At 44.7% G+C, this 18607-nt stretch overlaps 1 protein-coding gene across 1 annotated transcript; it reads left to right on the top strand.

Moving 5' to 3' along the window:
• On the top strand, nucleotides 1-9874 carry ASB4 (ankyrin repeat and SOCS box containing 4). The gene is made up of 5 exons (XM_042044434.1): nucleotides 1-358; nucleotides 3732-4031; nucleotides 6258-6748; nucleotides 8368-8481; nucleotides 9095-9874. The coding sequence occupies exons 1-5, from the start codon at nucleotides 145-147 to the stop codon at nucleotides 9281-9283; spliced, it is 1308 nt and encodes a 435-aa protein (XP_041900368.1). The 5' UTR covers nucleotides 1-144; the 3' UTR covers nucleotides 9284-9874.
• Nucleotides 9875-18607: the final 8733 nt, after the last annotated feature.

Genomic DNA, 18607 nt, shown 5'->3' with positions numbered 1-18607 from the left:
AATGCTCCTCATATAAATAGAACAAGCAGATCAGCATGACTGAGAGATAAAATTACCTTCTGGTCTTCAGAAACTTCAGCATGCATCTGTGCTATAGGGACCTCAGTGTGTCCCTCTTCACAGCACAAACAGATACCTTTGGAAATGGATTTGGAGGAGTCATACAAAGAGGGAGAGAATACAGAGGGGAAAATTACTCGAGCTGCAGAGGCAAAGTTGGTGAAAAAAGCTTTTCTTGAAGCCCTGAAGTCCAATGACTTTGAAACACTGGAAGAGCTCTTGAGCCAAAAGAAAATAGACGTGGACACAGTGTTTGAAGTTGAAGATGAAAACCTGATTCTGGCATCCTACAAACAAGGTAAATGTGGCAGCATTCACCAGACAGGAAGTAGAGGGGTTTGAGTGATTTTCAAGGAACTGTGGCCTTTTATCTCTTCTGAAACTGCAGCACAAGCCGATCCATAGGCAGTACCGTCTCAGTAGGCTCATATGGACAGGGCCACTGTAGTAGGGGAGCTTATCAGCTGTGTGGGCTTGGTGTAGGGCAGGCCAGAGCCCAGCCTGAGCCTCCGTGCAGCAGCTGCAGGGAGTCCAGAAAGAGGAGTCCTTTGCCATTTCTTTGCAGACAACTCGGGTGCAAAGCCCAGAATAGACACATGCAGACTAAATGTGGTGTATACATTTCTTACATGAACCCATTCATATATACAGACTATTTAGAAACATAAAATATTCCCTGTCTTCCATTATCAATGGAAGTATAGTGGATTCTCCCCAGCTCAGGGGAACTAAGGAAATCCTGTGGACCTTGGATGTTGCTGGATGGGAGAAGATTTATTTTTCCAAATGACAGAAAGTGAGGATGTGCTAGTTTATCAAAACAGAAAAATAATCTGGAAAAACAAAACCTGAACAATCAACACAACATCTGTTTTGGAGTGTAGAAACTAGTTCCCAGCCAGATACTGAAAGAGTTTCCAAAACCTTACAACTTAAAGCAATAAACCAAGTTTGCTCTTTGCTAAAATCAACATACTTCATGACCTACTTGCTAACAGACTCTTTGTGTGTATTTAGAAAACAGTAATGATCAGTCTCTGCCAGAAGTTAATAGTATGTGGAGATAAACACTTCCAGTAGCAGCAGCACAGCAAATGCACTTTCTCTTCTGTGGCATGACGAAGGTACTATCTCCCCTCTTCTCTTTATCTGTTTACCCCTTATTTAATGATTGGTTCCTGCTTTTTTGATTTCTTCAGGGTGAGGATGATGCAGTCATGAGGTACTTCCCTTAGGGACAGTGTATGAACTAAGCCACACAGTGCTGAATTTATCTTAAAATATACCTTCTTCTGTCCTCAGCAGGCTAAAATGCAGTCTGGTTGTGGTTTGAGACTACAGGATTAATGCATAGATTTTTAATCATAGATCATTTGACTGCAATCATTAACTAGTGTCTTTTGAAGAATTCTCTTTGTTTTCCAAAAAGTAGAGAGAGAGGAAAATACACCCTTATGGCCTAAATCACAGTATTGTATTCACTTCGTCTGAAAGTCAGGAAACACTTCTATCAACACTTGTGTAAATTTTACTTTTTTTCTGAATGCTAGATAACTGTGTTATTAAAAAGGGGTTTCCTCAAGGATGAAGAGGGGAGAAAAATTCACCACCCCACCATTCTGACAGTCTGAGCTTTGCCATAGCCCTTAGTGATGAAGTGGAAAAGAGATGTCATGAGTGACAGAGTGACTTTTCTTCCTCTCTTCCAAAGAGGCTGAGAGCTCTCAAAGACACTGACCTTGCTTGCACCATGGCTTTTTTATGTTACTAACCAAAGCAACAGGTAAGCTGAATGAGGTTTCCCATGGAGCCCACGCCTGCCTCCTGCTCAGTGTCTGTCCCTGTCCCTCTGAGCTCAGAGATGTCTGCAGGTTTGGGCAGAGGTCATGGGAGATGCTCCCTGGGGATGTCTCAGCACAACTCACCTGCAAGCAGCACAGGCAACAGAAATCAATGGTGAACTCAGGCAGGAAAATTGTGGCTATAAAAAGTGGTACCTTGGCTTTTAAGTACAACTTTCCTGCTGTTAATATATAAAACATGGCTTACATCTGGCCATAAACAGGAGACCCAGCCCTATGTGAGATAAGCTGGCAGTGCATCACAGCTCACCAGTAACAAGGGGGAACACGTGGAGTTGGAAAGGGAGGGGATTTAAGAAGCTTGCTCTGCTGTATGCAGAGACTTTGGGATAGAGCCCACCTTCTCTGTGCCTGGTTTGAGGGTATATGATGAGAAGGTTGCCCTAACAGAGTTGCCAGTGTAACCTGCACAGTCAGCAGGTTGAGTGTCCTCAGAGGAGGCTGTCACCCTGCTCAGACACTCTGAGGCTTCAGGGCTGCTGCCCTTGCCATTTACAGTGTGGGGTCCTTGAGGACTGGTTCTGGCAGTCCCAAGTATTTGGTCCTATAGTAGATGACATGATCTGCAGTTTATTGCCCCTATCTGAAAATATACTTGTAATAGATTTAGGAGGGAAGAAAAATTTTAATCCATTTCTCCCTGACACCAGCACTGTGTTTCCTTCCTTCTAGTACCTCATGAATACTGTAAAAACTGTATAAATACGACATTAGCCAGAGACTAAAAAAGGAAGGTTTGAACTAATTTAACCCCACTATACATCTTCAGTATTTTTTCTGTGTTTTTTACATGGTAACAGATTTCAACCAGGCAGTGGTCCAAGGAGAAATAGATAAATCAAACCCACAGAATTTTGTAGTCACGTTCTAGCTAAGATGCAGCTGCTGTATCTGAAAAAAAAAAAAAAAATCTAGACTTCTCTTGTCCTTCTGCGCATTATTATAATGCTTTATTATTTTTAAACAAGTGATCATAGTAATCACTTCTGAGACTGTATCTGTGCAGTCATTAAGCATGTAGTCCTATTCTGGGAACAAGTATTTATGTGTTATTTGGTCTTGCACCTGTTTGTAAGTAACAAAAAAAAATAGAAAAATAAAAAATCCATTGTGACATTTTCTGAGAAAAATCCAAACATTGTGAAGCCAAATTTCCTGCTAAAGTGTCACTGTTTCTATTTGGCTCTTCAGCCTAACTTACATCAGCATCCAATCTCCTCACTCCATGCTCCTCAGGGCAGTAGCTGGCAGGAGGTCCCTGACACAGCTGCAGCCACATTATCAGGGGTCACATTATCAGGATGTGTAAGGCATCCGTGGAGGTTGCATCCAGCTCCTGACATGCAAGATCCTGCCATGTCCCACAGAAAAAGAGTAGGATGAGCTGTCTCTTGAGTCATTGTCCTAAGTAAATGCTGCCATCTTATTCCAATGCCACCTTTGTTTAGCTATTGGCAGGCTAAAGATCCCACTTTCCCCATATTTTTTAGCTGGTGGCATTTCAAAATCTCTACGCATTTTTTTTTTTTTTAAATCTACACAAGTCACAAAAAAGTCTAATAGCTTATTTCAGAGTACATCTACATGGGAATTATCTCTCCAAAAGGCAGGTTATTCAGCACATGTAGTAACAGTGCTTAATGAAAATGAAGTTACGCTTGAGAGAACTTTGTGTGCACTATGCTGGTGAAATTACAGTAAATTACATTAAAACTCCAACCCTGCCTTCCCCTTCAATTATTCTCAGTAGGTACATAGTCCAAAGAAAAGTCTTTGCCAAGGCTGGTAACATATTCTCACTTTGTACAGGGTACTGGCTGCCTAGCTATAAATTAAAAATATCCTGGGCAACTGGACTTCATCTAGCTGTCATGTATGGACATCTGGAGAGTCTTTCGGTCCTCCTCAATCACAAAGCTACAATCAACTGCCGGCCCAATGGAAAAGCTGCAATCCACGTAGCCTGTGAAATGGCAAATGTTGAGTGTCTCAAGATCCTTTGCAACCATGGAGCTAAGCTGAACTGCTTTTCAATGAGCGGGCAGGCGCCCTTGCACTTCTGTACGACACGAACCTCCATGCCTTGTGCCCAGCAGCTGCTTTGGAGAGGTAAGGTAAAGCTCAGGAGTACCTCTCATGCCATGGACAAAGATATTGGGCATGGTCTGGGCTTTTACTTAGGAGGCAATTTCTCAAAGCAGGTGTGTATTTTTCCCTTCCATCCACAGGTGACTCATGTCTTCATCTCAGATTCCTTGTCCTCATCTCTTTGATCAGAGGAAGTTTTTCCCATTCTGTTTCCTCACCTCATCTATCTTTCCCTTTCCCTAGCCGCTGGTCCTTGCTACAAGATTTTTTCCCTTTTCAGTGTCTCCAGCCCACGGTCCAATCAGTCCATCAGCAGCAGAGCTCCTCCGAATTAGGGACTCCCTATTTCTCTTGGGTTTTTTCCTGTCTTTTTTGTCTAGGTTTACTATTGAGCTCTTTTTACATGAAAGGGCAACCCTCCTCTTCTTTCTTGTTTAAATTTCCTGGACCTGAGTAAAATTCTTCCAACCACTTGTTTTTTTGAGATCTGGCCTTGAAATATTGGACGCAGTTTTTTATACCATCTTTTCATTTGTCATGGATGCAGCCAAACTCATGCATCTATGCAGGCCTTGGAGAAACAAAAAAGGTAATTTTTTAAGATTTTTGCTTTCCCCAGAGTAAGGTACATTATGCTGCTGGCCATCTGTAACAACTGAAGCTATAAATAGATGTAATTCTTCCATAAATGTATTTGTCACACTCTATTTTCTGAACAGAAGGGCACTGACACAGGACACAGTACAAGAAACACAGTTCAAGTCTTTAGTTACAAACAGAGAGCCTCCCCTATTTATCACACTGTGCCATGGCAATACAAATGATTTTGGGTTGGTTTTGTTACATGAGTTGCTATTGAAGGCTTTTCCTGAGATGCAAAGCCCAAGTGCAAAGCCCATGCTTTTTGGGCAAGGCAATCTGCAGTCATAAATGAATAACAACATTGCTTTTCTTCTGATGGAAAGATAAATATTATTTTGTTTGGTAGAAAGGAAAATAAATGCTGCCAGTTGTATCCTGCCCAAAGCAAACAGTCCTGACAGCAGGAGTTGAATTTGCTAGCATAGAAAAGCTTAAAAGTCAAATGTACTCTTATGAAACGCAGCATAGGATGAATGCAAGTGAAAGGATGTATTCTGCAGTCTTTCTCCACCCCCGCATCAACAACAGCATAACAGAACTTTAAAAGCCACCCTTCCTCCCAAAGCACTCGTTAAGCTCTGATCCCCATATGAGCTGAATGCTGAGACTCCAAATAGAATGGGAAAGGTCTGGAGCAAACCGTGTCAGATGTGCACATTCACAGAGCAGCACCCCCCAAGAGCTAAAGCCAGGGTGCCAGTTAATGTCCCTGCGCCAAAGTTTCCAAGATGCATCTTCCACCTGCCATCTCCACTCAGTGGTGTCCCTTGGGATCCATCCAGGTGACTGCAGTTTAATCCCCTCTGGTTGGCGCGACAGCGCAGGCAGTGCTGATCCCACGCCTGGTTACCACCTCCAAACTTGGATTGCCGATGCTGCCTCAGGGACATCGAACACAACTAACACTCAACACGGCTTAACAGCATTAGCGCTCGGGTTTTCCTGACCAGAGGCAGTTTCTGACCCCTTTTCCTCGCGATCGCTGCCCCTCGCTCCCGGGCAAGCGCCGGGCCCGGCTCGCTGCTCGGCAGATGGTGCTGTTGCTCCAGCTGCGGCCGCCGCTCCGCGCGGACGGGGCGCTCGGACCCTCTCCCCAGCGCTTCGGAAACAGGATCCGGACCCCAGCCGCATCCCTGGCAAGGCGGTCTTTAATATCATCCACGCATCTGTCATAAAATGTCCTTTCATCCAGGCTCGCGTTAACGAGGTGCTGCAGGGAGTGTTCTCAGGGTACAGAGCAGAGCAGAGCTGTTCTTTGGAGTAGGAGTAATGCTCTCCTTTCTCCAGCAGTTCTCAATATACAGGAAAAAGCATTTTACACAGAAACTTGGGCTTGCATGCTGCTCTGAAATAGAATGTTCCGATAAGGTCTTCCAGCTTGGGGCCAGCATATCAGATCTGAAGCTGGACCCAAGAATCTTAAGTTTCTAGGAGCTTCGCTGGAGACTTAAGTAATGCAGGATCCATGCTATTTTCATTTACATATGTGTCTTTCATGCCAGTTTCCCACCCTGACCTTTTCCTTGGGAAGAAGGGCCCAAGCAGAGAGAGGGCCAAACAAATGTTTCGTTGCCTTCATTCTTCCCCACCATCTTTCTTTGGCAGGAGCAAATGTGAATATAAGAACAAACAACAAAGATGAGGAGACTCCTCTGCACGTTGTTGCACGTTTGGGTGTCCCAGAGCTCGTGGCCTTTTACGTGGAACAGGGAGCACAGGTAGATGCTCTCAATGCCTACATGGAGACGCCCCTGGCCTGTGCAGCCTACTGGGCTCTTCACTATAAGGATCAGATATACAGCCGGGATCACCACCTCATCTGTCGGATGCTCCTAGACTATAACGCTGAAGTGAATGCTCGTGATGAGGATTTCAAATCACCGCTCCACAAAGCTGCCTGGAACTGTGATCATGTCCTGCTGCATATGCTGCTGGAGGCAGGAGCAGAAGCAAACATCATGGATGTCAATGGCTGTGCACCCCTACAGTATATCATAAAAGTGACATCTGTGCGGCCAGCTGCTCAGCCAGACATCTGCTACCAGCTGCTACTGAATCATGGAGCAGCTAGGATATATCCTCTGCAATTCCACAAGGTTAAGGATGTCTTCGTACAGCAGGAATATGGAGAGGCATGATGTCTTGAACAGGAATGGGTTGAGAGATCAAACTTCAGGATAGAGTGGTATCTTTATTTGCTGGAGTCCTGTCACTGTGGGCTCTGAATGCCCAAAACATTGTGAGATGACCTACTGTAGGAGTGGTATCATTCAACTGAAGTGAAATTACAATTGCCCATACCAGAAACCAGATCCAGATCTAATTTTTCCTCTTAACCAACCTGAAATGCCAAACCCTAAATGCTGGTTGAAGCCTAATTTTTCAGAGCAGATTCATTTTCTCATTCCAGAGAACTCATATCCCATTGTCAAATCTGGCTTCATACAGGTTTAAATGAGTTATATGAAATGCGTATTTCATGGTCGCCACTGAAGATTAGAGATGAGACTGCTTGATTCAGTTTGTCACATCTGACCTTTAAAAATTTATTCAAATCTATTCAAAATGAAATGCATCTCAACAAAGCTTTGGATTATTCCCAGGAAATGTGAGAATTAAGGGGAAATGCTAGGCCTGGGCTCATAGCTGATTACCAAATTAAAAATAAAAAAAAAAGGAAAAAGAATTGCAGGATCCCTCCTGAAAACTTCTTAAACACCTGCAAAGCCCAAAACACTGACAGAAGGACCTGCGAGTTTTGTTATATCACACAACTAAGTAAGCTTGCTGAAGTCAGAACTTATTCTCTCTCATCCAGTGCCCTAAGCAACATTTTGCAGTTCCCCCACTGCATATGTAAAGTTTTAACAAGCCAAGAAACCAGAAACTTTTGAATAAAGTGCCAAAATTTTAGTTGTGCCCTCTTGAACCCAGGATGAGCAGGTTCTGTCTGTAGCAGAAAGATGCTTAGTCCCCTAGAGGGCATTTGATAACAAGGTCTGGACTCTCCTCTTCCTACCTCCTATTTCATGAAGTGGGTCTCTCTCTTCCAAACCATTATTTCCCCATCTGTAAAAATGAAGGATGATATTTATCCCAGAGGGATGTTCTGCAGTTTTGTTTGTGAAACCTGGTGACTGTATGGGACAAAATTGGGTGAATGCAATGTTATCTCCTGCATGTGAGTGACAATAGACTGGGTTTTTTCCCTGTTGAGCTGAAGTTACTGGACAGAACAGTTGTTTCAGGGGCCTTGTGTGGCTTGAAAGCCTTACTTCTGAGCTGTCTTTTCTCCTGGTCATATTTTAAATTTTTCTGTAACAATGCATTTTTGATTCATATGACAGGATTTTTTTCTGTTCCTGAGCTGCATAAGCTGAAGATTTGTGCATGGCTTTGCCTGGTGTTGAGTCACTCAGCCCAGCTATGAACAAGCTATCTCTAGATTCGGGTGATAAAGCCCACCCCATCTAGATTTCTGGGGAGATCTAAGACAGCGCTTCTGTATGGTGTTAATCTGGGGATGAGGCTGGGGTTTCTTGCTGTGCTTGCACAGACTAATGTGGAGGGGCCTTGCATCTTTTGCATCTCCAGCCTTATCCTCTTGTAATCGTTTGGCAGTGTCAGTCTCAGTTTGCTGTTGCACAGTGCCAAGCACCCAGCCAAGCCCCAGCTTCCTGGCAATATTCATGGTCTCCATGCATCCTGCTTGCAGGTGCTACAAGCCTGTCACTCCCACCCCAGAGCTGTGGAGGTAGTCGTCAACTCCTATGAACACATCAAATCGACATCTAAGTGGAAAGCAGCCATACCTGAGGATGTCTTGGAGGTAAGCTCTCAATGAGTTATAACTGAGTAAAATCCAGGCTTATTATTTGCATAACCCATACCCAACCATAAGAAAGAAGGAACACTTTTGAAAGACAAGAACATCTCAGAGGATGGGGACTTCCCCACTTAGTATCTCTCATTTGACAAAAGCATATCACTCACTGAAAAAAGACATATTTTTGAGATATTTTAATTGCAACATTAGCCTTTGGAGCACCCCCTGTCAAAGGTACAGCAGGAGTTCAGCTGTCCCTGCACTCAGCAAGTGAAAAGATTCTGGCTGTGATTGGTGCTTCTTCAGATCTGTCAATATGTATATTTATATATTTTTTAAGTCATCAAATATTTTTTAAGTGTCGTATTACACGGGTATGACTATGCACCTCTAGGTTCTGTTGCATGGGTCAGATTTCTGTGAACAGAGTGAGTTAGCTGCAAATGCAAGGGAGACTTTAAATGAAAAATAAGAGATTAAAGAGGAAAAGATGTTGTCAAAAGGCAAAATTGTGGGACAAACTACATGCTTTGACATAATTATCCCTTTAATTCAAAAACCCTCATAGTCCAAATATTCCAGTTGCCTTAAAACATGCTTGTGGTTTTCTTTACAGCAGCATCAGGATTTCTATGACTCTTTGTTCACTGTGTGCAGCAATTCACCACGGTCACTGATGCACTTATGCAGATGTGCTATTCGGGCAATATTGTCAGAAAGGTGCCACCGAGAAGTCCCCCTGCTCTCCATCCCTCTGTCCATGAAGAAGTACTTGCTGCTGGAACCAGAAGGAATCATCTACTGAGACACCACAGAGCAGGCACTGGCATCTCCCTTCCCAGATCCATATGCCTCTGTGGGGTGCCAGAGAACCAGGCACAATCCTGACAGAGCCCTGTGCATGTGTCCATTTGCTGGCCAGCTGGCAAGCTGGGCTGGCATTTACTGGCTCTCCTTGGAGCTGCTCTCTTTCCCTACACTGAGAAATCACTGCTGCAGGCTGCAGTTTGTACGGGGGAGGCAGAGCTGGAAAGGCCCCTGCTCTGAACACAAACAGGGCACACACTGCTTTGTTCAGCCTAGCTTAAACAGTGCTGCTGCTTCCTTCAGTATTTATACCACTGCCTGCTAGACAGCATTAGCTTAAATCTGAGCAACCTTTCATATTGTTTCACGATGATTTTCTTCAGCTGTCATTTTGGGAGTAAAAGAAAGGATACTGTCAAAAAATAAGTCACAGAAATGCTTTCCCAGAAAGAAATAAGCAAACTGATCTGAATTGTGGCCACAGACAGGTCTTCAGTAGTTTCTGTATTTTCCTGTGCACTGACTCTCAATTCAGTGTTAGTTCACTGTTCACTACCTGTCTGTATCTTATAAAACTTTGTCATATTTATCCTTTTTAATGGTAAGATTTTTTTTCCTTTTTCAACCACAGTATGTAAACAAGATAGAAATAAGCAACCCTGACATTTTTGTATGTTGATGTTCAAGCCAGGTAGCTTTTAGCATATGCTGTGTCTGTTCCCACTCTCACTGTGACCAATGATAAATTAATATCCCAGTGTCAAGAAAGGTGAAAAAAACTTGCCCTGAAACCTGGACAGCTGTACTTTTACCCATCTCTATACCTCTCTGAATGGTGTTGGATGTGATCTGGGAAGCATATGACCCTTCTCTTCATTGACTACAAAACGAACCTAGCCTGCTAGCATGGACCATACACCTCATTTTTGGCAGCTAAGTGCAGGTGAGAGGAATCCCACATTAACCAAAAGGTGTTTCCAAGATGAAGATGAGTTGGCTGTGCTATTACAGACCTGCCAGGCCCCCTGATTTGCAATTCCTGTGCTTTTGGACCTGCCAGCATTGGTTTCCTTTACTTCTGACCAAGCTACTTCCTCCAGTCCAGGAAGATGAAATGCAGGGCAGTGGCAGTTCACACAGCAAATATCCCACAGCAAGCACAAGTGTGTGATCTGACCTACATGTAAACCCTAATTTTCTTCCTTTTTTTAGTTTGATGCAACCCATCTGGGCTGTTCCAGTTTTTTTAGATCCTGAAAATTCTTGCCTCTGTGAAAAGAGAGGTGAGCCATGCCTGCCACTGGGAGCCACTAACTCCTGACTTCTCATTGCATCTCCTTATCATTATTGTTATCTCTTTGCGAAACAGACCACAGCACACTAGGCTCTTCCCAGACAAACAGGAGCAGCCAAGCTGTTCAAGTGTCTCTGCGTCTCACAAAGTAGCAACCACAGCATTTGAAGAAATGTGCACATTATTTAGCATTACAAATCACTTCCCTTTCCTTTCATCTCAGTTTTCATTAATTAAAACATTTACACTGCGTACAAGAATCCAATTCATGGGCCTGTTTATGTTTAGCTAGACAGGAATGAAGATTGCTATTTAGCAGTTTCCTATTCCAATAAGGAATTTCAAAGTGAACACAGACCATGAGTAAATGCTTTCTTATGTGAATAAAGTCATAATACAGGTCCCTGTACTTTACTAAACCAATGAGAGATTTCTGTACAGCTGCAGAGATGTCTCTATCAGAGATACCATGGTAATTTACTGGGGAGAACAATTCAGCATCTGGGACAGGTTTTCTATAGAAAAATCTGCTTGAGGCATGTCCAGGTCAGTGGGATCCACTGGATTCTGCACTGCAGAAAAACAGTGAAATTGGAAAGATGAAAAAGCATAGGTTAGCTAAACCCACTGCTTTTCTAGGTGATGCATCTCTTTAAGTCAGGCATGAGGAAGAGGATTTGCCAACTGGTGAAGGCAAGAAATGTTTGTTGCTTTCTGAACAGTCTGACAATGGGGCAAGTTGGGTAGTCCAGAAGAGACAGATGGAGGTAGTTGATTTTATTGGAAACACATCCCCACACTGGCTGCTTCTGAAAGTGAAATTCTGCACCTGGAAAAGAGACGTTTAAGGCAGAACAATAGCAGCATTTTCTGACCTGTGGTAGCCAGGACTCTCTTGCTGAGAGAGAAGAATAAAGGCTGTCACCAGTGTTCCTAAATTCCCTCTGATCCTTCCCCTCTGCAGTGAACACGCTTAATTTTTATTCTGTGGGCACCCAGGCTCACTTCCAAGCTTTGTACCAAGCAGGTGCCAGATTATAGCCATTGTGGTATCTGACAGGGAGCACAGTGGGATCAGGCTGATAATAGTCATAGGAATTTGCAAGCTGTTAAAAACACTAGAGAACATCACTATCACAGAAAAAAAGACCTGATTGATGCACTTTAATTGCTTCTGCTGTTGAAGTTAGAAAGACCAAGAGTAAGCAAACTTCAGTATTTGTTCCTTCTTAGCACTTTTTTCCTCTCTTACTGCACTCTATTCCCACACACTGAATGGAGTCGCTCATGTGAGGTGTGGGAGTACCTGATAATAACATCATCATTTATTAAATTCATGGGATGCACAAAGGAGGGGCAGGCACTGATCTCTTCTCTGTGGTGACCAGTGACAGAACCCAAGGGAGTGGCCTGAAGTTGTGTCAGGGGAGGTTTAGGTCAGATATTAGAAAAAGGTTCGTTACCCACAGGGTGGTTGGGCTCTGGAACAGGCTCCCCAGGGAAGTGGTCACAGCACCAAGCCTGACAGAATTCAAGAAGCATTTGGACAATACTCTCAGGCACATGGTGTGACTCTTGGAAATGGTCCTGTGCAGGGCCAGGAGGTGGACTCAACGATCGTTGTGGGTCCCTTCCAACTCAGCTTATTCTGGGATTCTGTGAGATGTCTTGAAATTTCATACTCTCATATAATTCCTGATCATGCTTTTGTATTTTCAAAGCTGCATCAGATTGGATGACTCCACATGGAAGAGAGACCTCTACACCACAGGTTTGAGCACAGTCACAACCTAAAATGACAGAAAATTGTTTTCAGCGTTGTTTGCTGTCCTCTGTGAAATAAGTTGCTTTTTGCCTTTTGGCTTCTTAATACAGATGTAGACATGTTTGAAACATTTCCACTGCATTCTACGGCCTATTAGAATATTTAAAGCTCAGATGGGCACAAAGAATGAACTATCCTTACCTGTTCCCATTGGCAGCCCTTTCCCAGAGCTCCCTTAATGACTTCTCAGTGGATAACAGTGAGATTCTAAGTTTTGGTCCTTGTGCTTTTTTAAGAGTTGTATATAAAGATATCTTCTTAAGACACGTGCATTGTGGACAAAAGAAGTTACCCATTCTATGACCATAGGAATACTCTGCATGTGTTTGGGGACCAGTGCAGCTGTTCATGGAAATATGGGCATCCTCTCTGTAAGGTGCTCTTGCAACATTTTTAAACTTAACCTCTGATGTCTAACTGGGTCCACCTTGACTCAAAACTCCAATAGTTTATCCATGGAGAGTCCGTAGGTGAAAATGAAGTCTAACAGTGTTCAGGAGTGTATTTCCCTGCAAAAGCTTTAAAAGTCTATTCATACTTGATCAGCTTTTAGATACTAGGACAAGGAGTCTAAAAGAGCCTGACTGCTTTAGCTCTTCAAAATTGCTGCCTGTCCTGATGGCATAATGCCAAGAAGAGAAGACAGACTGTGAAGCATCAGCTTAGGTCACTGAAAGAGGAAGCAGTAAATGTTGACCATTTCCTGCTCAGCCTCCATCTAACATTTTTAAAACTTCCACTATTTGTCCTTGAGACAGGCTATTTTCCCAGCGCTGCTGGTGGGAGGAGGGGAAGGATATATTCTTAGCCTCCTACTTGATGCACTGATACCAAGAGCAGGACGATTGCACAAGGCTGAGAGATCTGCTAAGTAAGGTCTTCTCTCCACAAAGGGGGCTTTAATTAGGTAAAGACAATTGCCTGCACACAAACTAGTCCTAGAATGTGACATGTTTTGTACTGTGCTCACTTCTTTAAGATTATACTAGGCAGTGTCACCCATGTCTACTCCAAAAACAAGCTCGCTGGTGAGAGCCCATTGCTTGGCTGAATGGCAGCAATCCTCAGCCTCAGGACCTTCAGCACAAGGGGATGCTGTTTCCACATCCCGTGCTCTTCTCATAATGGACTGTATTAATTTGAGTTTTCATTGAAGAGAGGAAAAGGTTCAAAGCCCAAACCAGAATATAGGGCCTTCGTGCCCCTGTCACAGGCAGCCACGATTCCAGGTCTTTTGTGCCCTTAGCATTTCAAAAGCCGGCAGAGGAAGGAGGGGGGTGTTGCTATGACCCAGCCCACTGCAGGGCTGGGGCAGTGTGATGCCAATCAATCCCAGCCCATCCCCTGGATCGAGTTTCTCGAAGAGCAGACTCAGAGGGTGGGTTGAGGGGCGGCTCAGAAGCCTAAGCCACTCCCCCCCAGGCGGTGCCCGGGTCCAAGCCGCCTCCCCTGGTTCGGGAAAATTCCCGGTTACTCGGTTGTTCGCTGGTTCTCTGGTATAGCTCCCGCCTTTCGGTTTCCCCCCAGTGGTTCTTGTTAAATTGTATCCTCCCCCTGGCTTGTAACTCATTGGTTGCTTTCCCCTTTCACCGGGGTTTTCAAATTCCCTATAAAACTGAGGACGAGCGTCGGGGAAGGATCCCATCGCATTCCATCCTTTCCGAGCTTGTTCGGGTTGCGAAACTTCTAACAATACACCTGTTAGAAGCCAGACCAGAACAGCCTCTCTCTTCCTTTGTCTCCGAGCTAACGTGAGCCGATCCCGTCGGCTCCTGCCGTGTTCCCTCTGCAAAGAAGCCAGCTAGCTGGCTCAGCCGGCAGCTCTTTTCCTGATGCCGAAGTCGCTTCTGCGATGCACAGAAGAACGCAGCTGGGCTCTCTCTGACCTGGGGCACGCCAGAGCTCGTGCCTTGAGCAGCAAGAACTGCGTTAGGGGGGTTGTCTGCACCCCTTTTCATGCTGTCACATGGCATTTTCTCCAGGGCTGTGTGGAGGATAACAAAGTTGTCTGCATCATCTTGTAAAGTTTTGAACCAAACCTCATGACTACACGAAAGCAGAATGGTGTTGAAATGCGCATTTTGATTCTGGCAGCTGTGTGTGTGTCTGTGTGCACACTGGCATGTGCGTGCATCAGCACACCTGTGCATGAGTGAGGAGACCCGCACAGGGATCCCAGTCAAAATCTTTGACCCAGTTTCAGTTGGAGTGTTCAACCCAAATCAGGGTATTGGAGCTGAAACCAGTAAGTTCCCACAAGTGTTTTGGTATCAATGACATTTTATTTATTCAAAACTGCTCACCATCTTGAAAATAAACATTTCTCATCTTCTGTGGGGCAATATCTTACAGTCTATACATCAGTTTTGACAGAATTGATTTAACTGCTGTGATCATGAATTTATAGAAGTCTCCCAGGCTGAGCAAGACTGACTATTTTTGTAAAATATCAGCAATAAAAATATTAGGCAGCAGGGAAAAAGGTCTGGTCTGCCGTGAAAGGTGGAAGCTTTACTTTTAGCTGCAAGCACTGCTGGATCAATTAAAATGATCACAGGGCTCAGCTCATTCATATTTAAGGAACGTCCTTTGAAAACGCACTAATGCTTCTGACAGCAGATTCTGCTCATGGGACAAATACCTTTAAATTAAACATACAAGAGTTCAGTCTTTGAGATTGAAAGGAAGATTGAAATAGTCTGGGGTAGTCTATGCTATTATATGCCTTATTAAACTCTGAGAGGATAAAGAGGCATGCCAGGTTTTCAGTGTGCTGGAAGGTTTGCAGGGCTCTTGAAGGACTGCTGTTACTTTTCTGAAACACTTCAAGATACACATGGGTCAGACACAGCAATATTTCCATCTACTTTCAGGATATGTCAATTGAATTTCCCTGTAATCCCTAGGGTTTGCTCTTCTACTAAATGACAGTGCAGAACATACTATTAGCAGAGATGCCAAAGCCTAGCATCTGACGCCTAGCCTAGACACAAAAGCCTAGTGTCTGACACCTTAACCTCCCCAGGAGTTATATTAAAGTAGCAGAAAGATCTACCACAGTCTCTCTTTCTAGAAAGGCAGGGACCTCTGGCACAGCAGACGAATGGGTCAGGAAAGATTGCTGTATGCAGCACCTGTTAGATGAAATCAATTGGCTGCTCGGAAATTTGTTTCTGATTATTTCTCCAAACGCATCTTAAGTGTCATAGGACACAAAGCGTAGAAGTGACAATGGATATCATGCATTCCAATGACCTGTTTGATTTTAGTATACAGTTAATGTTTTTCAGTATGTAGCAGCTGTGTGTTGCCCTTCACCTTGCACAGGCACCCCATGGAGTGCTGCTAAATTACAATTAAGGCATTTGGAACTAGGACAGTGGGCATGTGATGATTTTTATACCACAGACGATCCATTCAGTTCTGTTCTTTCAAGCTGGGGCTGACTAGGGATGATGGTAGCAGCCTTCTGCCTAGTGCCTGAGTCACACTGTGCTTCAGCTTTGTAACAGTGCAATTGATGTGGCTGCTCAGGCTGCTGGTACTGCAATCAGCACTGAAGTATTTAACGTCAATAGTAACTGTCAGTGGGGAGTTGCACAGCCTCAGTATAGCCATAAGCTTGCTGGCTGTTTGTGGGAAGGAAGGGGGTTGAATCCAGACAGATCTGGTCAAGGACAGGGATCTTTACCTCTTCGTGGTAACCCTACAAATATCACTCGTTGGTTAGAAAGTAAGGATAAATAACTGCTAAGGTCTGAGGAAGAAAGTGCAGGAACAAAAGAACAAGAATACTCACAGAAAGTCTACTTTATAACAACATGCTATAAAAGAGGAGACAATTGTCTGCCTTGTAAATATATGGCCATTGGTTCATACTGTATGAAAACACAGGCATCACTGAAGGGCAGGGCAGTGCCTGAGCTGGCTACAAGCACACAGCATGCTGGAAAGCACAGGTGAAGTGACACCACTGCAGTCAGGGCACAGCCATTTCATGGCAAAAAGTAATGTAGGTACCGTAATATTTATGCAGAGTAAAACTGGCCCAAAAGACCCAGTGGCACCAAAGTCCACTGAATCACACATACCTCCCAAAGGCTGAGCCAACCCTCAGGTGAGTCTATCCTGCTGTTTCCAAGTTCCCTTCTGGGGAAAGGTGTGTGGCTGTCCTGAACTCAAGGGCACGCTGTCAGTCTGTATCCATGGTGAGCACACCTTGTAGTGGCAGGAGCTCTGAACTATACCTTGCTGGAAATTTGGACTTAAGTTTGTCATATGGGTCCATTTCTTCCACAGTCCTGTCCTTCCCTTCACCATAGATCCACAGAATTTCACTGATTTCCTTTCTCTCTGTCTTTCCCTTCCCTTTCCTTTTCTTTCTCCTTGCTGGCTATGTACCCTCTGGCACATGACATAGGGCCTGACCCCCACTGCAACTCTTTCACTACTCCCTTTTCTAACAAGGGCAGCAGAGCCACTACCCCTCTATGCCCCTGTGGTTCTGCAGTTTTGTGCCATGATTGACCACGTCTGGATCTCCTAACCCACAGGAATTACTCATTTACTCAGTCTGCTGTTACAAAATCTTCTCTCAAATGCCCCTCTCCTATGATGGGTGGATGAAACCCAAATGCTGGATGGATTTTGTGGGGCTGGCAGTGTGCTTTGCCTTGCTAAGCACCAGCTGAGTTGAGCTGTGCTCACACATTTCACCTGCCAGCATAGCAGGGAGGTTTCTACCCTGTAATCAGAAACATGGCAGAGACTCCTTGTTCTGCCAGTTTACTATGAAATCAAATTCTGCATCCTCCAGTGGTGTGGGAGGAAATACGAACCAGTGACCTTGGCTTCTAACACCAGGATGCTCTAAAGATCTGAGGTCTATCAGCAAAGCCCCTGTCCATAAAGCCATTTATCTCTGGCAGTTTCTTTTTGTGCTGCTGGAGCAGCGGTTGCACTCTTCCCTGGCCCAAACAGTTCAGCCTGGTGGATGGAAATGGGCAGATGTGGCAGGGAGCTGTGCAGGGGAGAGGTAGGAGCTCAGCCTATTTACACGGTGTTGGGAAGAAAAACTGAGAAAGGGGAGAACTGGCATTAGAACTGATACTATAGATTTTCACATGGTGAATACTAAGTGTCTCAATAAACCTGGGAGAGTTGCCATGCACATTTGGAGGTGAAGTTAAACAGCAAATTAGAAAAACAAAAAAAGAAATCTAATGTTAGACAAGAGGATTAAACATTGTTTACTTAACAAAGCAAATCCGCATTTTGAGGGCTGCAAACTATGACTTGTACTTGAAGCTGACAGTGTTATTATGAACAGAAGACTCCTTTTGGTCACAATGTTCCCGTGTGCTCTTCCCCCTCAGGCACACCCAAAGGCCTGTCCCTGGTACCAAGGACTCACAAGCCACCAGTGTGGGCTGAAGCCCTTCTGTGGAGTTGGGAAAAACTGAGCAGTTTTCCACTGCAGTGACTGCAAGTTTAAGGCAAACCCAAACATTTTCTCCTGCACGTCAGGGAACCTTAACAAAGAAGCACATACAACCCCATCCCAGGTAGACAGGTGGCATTAGCAAGCCTGGATGGAGGCATCCAAGAGACCCTGACACAGCTGTGGAGAGCTGGATGCCAGAGGTCTCCATAACCCAATTCTCTCCTGCTTTTCTTTCCGGCTGATTGAAACTCCACCAAGTACTTGGCAGCTGCGCTATGGCTGTCACGGTCCCCTCCTGCAGGGCCCCCCACACAGCACCTCTGTGCTTTAGAGATGTACTTGAGTTATGCACTTGGTGTCCCTTTAAGCCTTTGACGGGGCGCATCCTGCCTGTAAAAGATCAAGGAAGAGGACTCATTTTTCAGCTGACCAGGACACACTATCTGCTGTTGCCTGGCTGTGCTGCGAGTGTGGAAGGGTTTGATATCAAATGGCACTGAGTTCTGCCCAGTTGCTGGAACTTGCTCGAGCACAGGGAGGGCTGCCCTTGCCAACATGGAGAGGAGGGAGAGGGGCAGAGAGGCAGCCCTGTCTGCCCTTCACTTTCAGGTGACCTGGGTGCATTGGTGAAGTGGCGGGTGAGGGACTCTGGGCAGGCAGTGCCTGCAACAGACTTAAATGTGGGCTTGGACTTTGACGCAGCTCCTCCCAGCAGCCTGGAGAGAGAACAGTGCATGACCGGTTTGGGCAGTTATTGCTG

Source organism: Corvus kubaryi, unplaced genomic scaffold (assembly GCF_017639235.1).
Source record: "Corvus kubaryi isolate FWS band 111438036 unplaced genomic scaffold, C.kubaryi_AGA036_p1.0 37398, whole genome shotgun sequence".
Classification (NCBI taxonomy): domain Eukaryota; kingdom Metazoa; phylum Chordata; class Aves; order Passeriformes; family Corvidae; genus Corvus; species Corvus kubaryi.
Note: the sequence above shows the minus strand (reverse complement) of the source record. Positions and strands in the feature narration are given on the sequence as shown.

Coding starts and splice junctions, on each gene's coding strand:
- ASB4 (XM_042044434.1), top strand. CDS start 145: ATGGATTTGGAGGAGTCATACAAAGAGGGAGAGAATACAGAGGGGAAA. Junction 359..3,731: donor TCTGGCATCCTACAAACAAG/GTAAATGTGGCA, acceptor CACTTTGTACAG/GGTACTGGCTGCCTAGCTAT. Junction 8,482..9,094: donor TACCTGAGGATGTCTTGGAG/GTAAGCTCTCAA, acceptor TTTTCTTTACAG/CAGCATCAGGATTTCTATGA.